Source organism: Apis dorsata, unplaced genomic scaffold, assembly GCF_000469605.1.
Source record: "Apis dorsata unplaced genomic scaffold, Apis dorsata 1.3 scaffold_339, whole genome shotgun sequence".
Lineage (NCBI taxonomy): Eukaryota > Metazoa > Arthropoda > Insecta > Hymenoptera > Apidae > Apis > Apis dorsata.
In genome coordinates, this window is record NW_006263606.1 from 441,575 (window position 1) to 449,425 (window position 7,851).

Genomic DNA, 7,851 nt, shown 5'->3' on the forward strand with positions numbered 1-7,851 from the left:
ATGAATACTTTAGAAAATAAAAAAATATTAAAAATAAATTCGATAATTAGGAGAAAATAAAAATCTATAAAAATATTTTTTTAATATGATACATTTAATTTTATTTTTTCGTATTGTTAAAATACAATTTAAAAATGTATATTTAATATATTTCCACATAGTATATATATATATTATAATAATTCCTTAATTTTTCAGCTTGCATCTATAGTTTCTTCTTTAAGTATATTATTGCTCATAGGCTAATAAAAGATATGCTTAATAAATAAAATATTTTATCAAATTTAAGTTTAAAATTTATATAATCGAACTTACTTCGTTTTCTATATCTTCAATATCCTTGAGTGTTTCTCTATATTTTTTAAGAAGTCGTCCATGTGGAGATGTTTTAGTAAGTTTTTTACAATATTGAAAATCCTTTTTTGCAGGAGTTAAACCTATTCAATTTAAATCAAATAAATAAAAATTTGTCATATATATTTTATATATGAAATTTATATAAAAATAATAAAATAATAATTAATAATTTATCATACCTGTCGGAATATCACGATATAAATCTTCTGTAAAGAATTTATCAACCTGATCAAATATTTTTTGTATTTCCACAATAATTTTACTGCTTATATTTGCTGCATTAATGTTTTCATTTTCAAGTTTTTGACTCATTTCTGTAGATACATTCATAAATGCTATTTTACAATCATTTAGACATTTTTCATATTCATTTCCAGCAATGTAAACTTTCATATATACATCCTAAAAATCATAATATTAAAATTAAGAATTAAATTTAAATAAATATAAATTTTTATATACAAACTTACATTAATTGCAGATAAAATAAGACTTTTATCTTCTTCCATTTTTTTTTGTATTTTCCCAATATTACGTTCCACGCAACTTTTATAATTTATTAATGTATCACAATTTTTATTTAAATCCATTTGAAATTTGTTTATTAATATTATACCTTGTTCAATAGCACTTTTGGCTATTAATTGGGACTATTTAAAAAAATAAATATCAAATTATATAACAGACAATAAATAATTGTTAATTTATTAATAATTTTCCTAAAAAACTTAATGTCTTTTACCTTATCCGTTCCTTCAAAAACTACTTTTTTTACTATTTGTAGATCATTGCAAAGTTTTTCTTGTAAACTTTTTCGTTTTTCAATGTTCATTTTGCATATATCTAAAGCTTGATTATTTATAAGTTCGCAAGTTTCATCAATGCTACTTAATATATTACATGTTGCAAAATGATCTTCTTCTTCTTCTTTCTGTACTTCATTGAAACAACATTGCAAATTGTCCATCAACTGCAAATAGAAGAATGATATATTAAAAGTATAATATTTTAATTTCATAAAGTTATATAGATTATATATATATTACATTAATCTATATACATATATAGATTAAAAGAAAAGAGATATTCAATTATAAAAATACAATCATTTATCTTTTCAATATAATCATTCAAATTTAGCTGATTTAAATCAGAAAATTATATTTAACATTTTTTATTTATTATATATATATATTTCTAATATTATATCATTCATAATTGTTATTAAGTCATTAAGATTGACATAAATCGACTATTGTAATCGAAATATAATGTTTTTACGCTTTTAATAATTACATTATTGTTTTATGCATTAAAGCAAATTTTTTACCTTTATAAAATTTGTTCGTTTCTCTGAAATATCATTTTGATTTTGTCGAATATTTTTAATATGTTCTTTAATTTCTAATATTTTTTTATTTAAACAATCCTGCTTTTCAAAGGAATATTTAGAAATTGATGTTACTGTTTCCTTTGTATATTCTATCAAATTATCGATATTTTGAGAAACATCGTCATTCAAAACTTGTAAGTCTTCAGCTATTTTATTTTCTATTAATTGTTGAAATTTTTGTGCAATATAGAAAGAAATATTATTTAACATACAAGTTTTTTTATCTGTCATGTCTGTAATATTTTTATTTTCATTTTCAAACCATTCTTGGTATTTTAAATACTAAAAAGAAAAAACAAAAATATTAAAATAATTATTATGAAATCTGATTATAATAATCATGAGAATTGATGAAATATTAAACTTGTACATACAGAATCATTTATATTTTTCATTAATTCATGGATTATATTTTGCTTGAAATTAACAAGATCTTGGGATATAACTTGAATTGACTGATCAATGTCTCCACTAATTAAAATATTTTGCTCATCTGAAAAAATAATATAATAATATTTACATTTATATTTATGCTTAAAATTCAATATTTTTATCAAATGCTAATAAATAATCACCAATATGATTTTTTATAGATGCACAGAATTGTGTTAAGTTTTCGATATGTGTTGTAATATCAATTTCTATATTTTTAATTTGTTCTTTAGTATTGTTTTTAAATTGATGACCAAGATATTTATTTTGTTGTCCTATTTGCCTATAAACAAAATATTAATTTATTTCATAAATATAATATTAAATTCTAAATTCCATTTTAAAGAAGCGACTCACATTTTACGAAAAATTTTGTCATGAAGTTTATTCACATCTGAAGTGACAATATCTGCAACATCCAAAACTGTTTGTACTTGTGACAAAAGAATATTTTCAGTATATGCATGTTTCTCAACAAGATGTTTTTGTTCCTCTTTTTCTCGTTCTAATATCGCTAAACGTGACGACGTTGACATTAAAGTGTTTACTGTGCTTTCCAATTTATTTTTTACATTTAATAATTCGTATGCTTGTTCAGAATTTCTTGATTTTAGTTCTATAAATATTTGCTAAAACAATAATTATTTTTTTTATTATTTTTTTTATTTTATTTTTTATTTTTTTTATTATTAGAACATAATAAGAACATAATAAGAATTATTAAATTTTAATTAATAATTACCTCTTTACAATTCATGCATTCTTCGAGGGCTTTAATATGATTTAATTTTTCTTCTATTTCTTTACTTTGAAATTCTATCAAAGATTGCATTTCATTATAACTATCTGGAGTTAAATAAATACCATTTCGTTCACGACATGCTATTAAATCTTTCTTTAATCTTTCAATTTCCTCAATATATTCTTGAAGCAATGCTTTCTTAGAAAATTTTTGATTAATTTCAGGTCGATTCGTAATATTTCTTGCGCGATGTGCATAATCCAATGTCGACAATGTTTCTTCAAGATTAATACTAGCAGGAGATATTGTAGCAATTATTGAAGTTCTTGTACGTCCACCTAATGATTCTTGGAGTAATCGTGTTAATTTAGATTCCCTATATATAAAAAATAAATGGAGTACATAAAAATTTGAAAATATTTTACAAATTTAATTTTACATTTTTATATCAATTTTACCGATAAGGAACATGTGGAGTTTTCTCTGCAAGTGCTGTTATAACTCGACCTAAAGTTAATAGCGATTGATTAATATTGCCTGCTTCTCTTGCTCTTCGATCAACAGCACCAGATCTTCCAACATTTTCACTACCAGCTAGATCAACTAAATTTAGTTTTCCCGTTTTTAATAATTCTTCTCCATCAATAGTATTTTCCTTTATATGAACAGTGATAGAAAATATTGTGTGGGAACGACTAAAATATTAATAATATTTATTAAATTCCAAAATGTTAAAAATGCATAAATAATTATTTAGAATATAAATTATTTAAAATATAAGTAATTATTTAGAATAGGAGCTACAATTCATAAATTGCAATAGTAATATTTCAATATAGCAAAATTGAAATATATTGTCATAGTCTATATAATTCTGAATAACTTTTTTCTATAAATATAATCGAGATAAATATTATAATTATTTTATACATAATTTTAAAAATAAAAACAGAAATATTTTAATATTAATCATAATCATATTAAATCATATTAAAGTTTCAAATAATATATTCAGAGACAATATAATAAATCAATTTTTGAAATTGAATTTCAACCTAAAAAAAAAAAAATTCATATATAAATAGGATAAAAAGATGAACCAAAATTTATTATTTATTAGATTTTTTTAAGAAACTCCACTAAACCTTTGTCAAATTAACTCAAATCATTTTTTTCATATATTTAATAAATTTCATATATATTGAAATTATTTTTTTATTATCAAATCCAAATTTAATTTAAGTATAACCAGCATTATTTTATCATGAACTAAAAATATTTTTATAAATAGTTAAAAATATTTAAAAACTTAATAATGATTATATTATAAAAAAAAATTATTTAAAATGTTGATTCTACAACATATTATAAGATTATTAAAATCAATGATAATTATTAAAATCAATAACTCCTATTCTAAATAATTACTTTATACCAATATTAACCTTGAATGTGCATTCATTAAAGTAGCTGCAGTCTGTCGTTTTTCTGATCCTTTCTGAAGAATGTTGAATACTTCATTTTTATTATGTATTGTCATTTCTTCTAAGCCATGTACTATTACTGCACCCTTCTTAGTTGGATCTTCATATATCCTTTTAAATCATTATAATTTTAATAAATCAAAATATTATATAAATAAATAAATTATAAATAAATAAATAAGTTAATTACCTTATTTTAGCAGCATCATCACTGGAAGATAATAAATCAAATATTTCTTCATTATATAATTCTAAGAAACTAGCTCTCACTGAATATTCTTGTACCTCTAATACTCGTAATTCATCAAATAAGTGACTTAGAGATCGTGGTATAATTCCAGCAGTAGTATCCTGTAAGTTTTACAGATATATACATATATATATATGTGTGTGTATATATATATGTATATATATATGCATACATTACAATATATAATATATTCTTTTATGTTGTTTATTTCAAGATTATTATTGGTAGAAAGAAAATGTTAAACCAACTGTTTGCCAATGTAATGATGGATCATTATCAGTTCCTTCCATAGTAAAAGTCTTTCCAGTACCAGTTTGCCCATAGGCAAATACTGTGCAATTATATCCAGCCAAAACTTCTTCCAGCAAAGGACTAACAACTGCATTATATACTTGGATCTAAAAATTTCTTATTAATTATTACACTATTCTGAAATATTGTTTTATTGAAATATATACCTGCTTCGCATTAGGTCCAAATACTTTATCAAAAGTGAATTTTTTTGTAAATTTATCGTGAGGTCTTTCACGAATAACTACTTCTTTATTAGATTGTATATCAACAACCGTTACTGATTTTCCAATTTTTTCAACATTATTCGTTGGCCTATTATAAAATAAAACAATATAAATATAATATTATATATTATATATTAAAATAAAATTTTGTAACTTATTTCATATTAAATTGCATTTACCTGACACGAACAAAAACTTGTATGTGTTGTTTTTTTTCTTTTTTCATATTACGTGTATCATTCATTTTTGTAAAATAAATTTTTTTAACACTTTTAATCGCTTTAGTTGTTTTTATTTGATTCTTTTTTCATATAATAAGTCACTATCTTTCACATTGTATATAAACGCTTCGTCAGAAAATTAACCGTTGAACGATTTGAAATTTATATTTCACATAAATCCCAATAGAGGTCTCTTACATCGAACTTTATACAAAAACTCTTCATATTATACACATGATTAAAGGCGCATATATTTAGTTTAAGATAAAATAAGCATCAATGTAGTTGGAGAAAACGATATGAATATAAATTAAAATATTAGATGATGATTGATTTTGTTGCATTTAGAATCGTAATACAATATTAAACAAAGTTTGAATTTTTTAACTCCTTATAATATCTTTGTTTCTATATTTATATTCTATATTTATTTTTAAATATATAATTTTTAACATCTGATCAATTTTATGACCTCTCTATATTTTTTCATTAATTATATCTATTATATTAAAAACATATTCACATAATAAAAGCACAAATACTTCAATATGGAAATCCATGAAATATCATATATGACATATTAAACATACATTGAAATATGAAATATAAAATATTAAACATACAGTAGATATTAATGCTATTTTGATAGAATTGAAGGAAGAATTGATCAATAAACTAATTCGTATGAAGATGTAACATGACGCAATATAAAGTGAAAATTATATAGTCATTTCCTCAAAAAAAATTTTTAGAGCAATTTTATTTATATTATATATTATAGAAAATTTTATAAATGGATCCAAATTTAAATTGTCATCTCTTCAGTTTTAATCTAGTAATATCGCGTTTTAATACAAATAATAAAAAATGATGTTTTTAAGTCATTTTTTCATAATAAAATAATAAATATTTCAGCTATATCATTTTAAAAAAGTGTAACTTTTGTTTTTTTTATTTTTTTTTTTTTTTAATAAATTATTTCTCTTTGTATAAATTTGATCTTGAAATATCAGCATATTAAAAATAAAATTCAATTTATTTTTAATATAATAATATATTAATAAATATATTAATATATTAATAAATTTATAACAATAAATAAATAAATTTCATTAATAAAAGTAACAGATATGATATTAGATATTAGATATTAGATAACAAAAAAATGCAAATTATTATAAAATATTGTATATTATATACGATATTTTAAAAGTTAATTGACAAAGCATAACTAATGATTACCTGATGTGTTTTTAATCTAAATTTTTTTTTTTTTTTGCGAAAATTTCTGTTTCTACTTTGTTATTAATAAAAAAATTAATAAAAAACAATAGATTTTTGCATCATGTCTTGATATATTATTTAAATTTATATATTATTTAAACTTTGTATGAAAACTTACTGAAGATAGTTAGATAGAAGATAATGGGTGATTTTACAAAAAAAAATTTACAAAATATTTTACAAAACGAAAATTTGCAAAAGAAAAAGCTGAAATTATTTTAGTTAAATTATCATCAATTACATTTTTCAGCATAAATGCAAAAATAATCTATGAAATAATAAGAGATAAACATTACAAATCATTTATCAATCATTCTATTAAATGGAAAAGATTCAAAAAGAAACAGATGAATTTTTCATAAAACTAACAAGAATCAATGAATAATGTATCCTTCTATTCTGAATAAATAGTATTAATAAAAAATAAAATTTTTTTCTTTGAAAAAAATTATTATCAAAGAAATATCTTATGGCAATCTCAAATAAAAAACAAAAATAAAAATCTCAATGAAGTGATATGCATCAATACTTTGAAAAACTTTAATATTTGCTGAAATATTAAAAGTATAATTTATTACAAACTGTTAAATCAAATTGTAAATAATTGTAAATTACTATCAATTAAAAATTATATTAATACCAATTAATTCACTTAAATAAAAAATTGAAAGAATATTCAATTCATTAGAAAATTTATATATTGATGAAGAAGAATATCCTGCAAAACTACTATATGATAACATTAGATTATAAATGCTTCTGATATGAAAGATATAATGAAATTTGCATTATTTAATACATTCACATTCGAACATTTTTAACTTTATTTTTTCAAACTATTATCTTTTTTAAATAATACAATACATTACTACTTTTAATTAGTTAATAAAATACAAAAATGATTGAACAATTTCATGATATCAAAAAATACTGCATTATTTTAAAATAGAATTATAAAAAATAATAATTATTTTGAATAAAAAATCTTTTTTTTAAATAAATCTTGAATTTTTTTGAAAAATTCATTCATATATATGTAATAATATAATAATATTAAAATAAAATAAAAATAATATAATATAATACATAATAAAATATAAAATATAATATATAATATATATATAAATATATAATAAATATATATTATATATATTATATCATAGATATAAT

At 20.0% G+C, this 7,851-nt stretch overlaps 1 protein-coding gene across 2 annotated transcripts; it reads right to left on the reverse strand.

The window, feature by feature from the left end:
• Positions 1–73: 73 nt before the first annotated feature.
• LOC102679294 (kinesin-like protein Klp61F) lies at positions 74–5,420 on the reverse strand. 2 transcript variants are annotated; one of them, XM_006618008.2, is made up of 16 exons: positions 5,356–5,420; positions 5,117–5,264; positions 4,907–5,056; positions 4,599–4,759; positions 4,370–4,519; positions 3,383–3,619; positions 2,925–3,300; positions 2,540–2,811; positions 2,326–2,465; positions 2,125–2,243; positions 1,688–2,032; positions 1,100–1,327; positions 828–1,007; positions 537–759; positions 316–437; positions 74–242 (listed from the first exon to the last, which is right to left on the reverse strand). In XM_006618008.2, the coding sequence occupies exons 1-16, from the start codon at positions 5,418–5,420 to the stop codon at positions 195–197; spliced, it is 2,964 nt and encodes a 987-aa protein (XP_006618071.1). In that variant the 3' UTR covers positions 74–194. The 2 variants fall into 2 exon arrangements, with proteins under 2 accessions (XP_006618071.1, XP_031367495.1); XM_031511635.1 differs by lacking the exons at positions 5,117–5,264; positions 5,356–5,420 and having other exon boundaries at positions 112–242; positions 4,831–5,010.
• Positions 5,421–7,851: the final 2,431 nt, after the last annotated feature.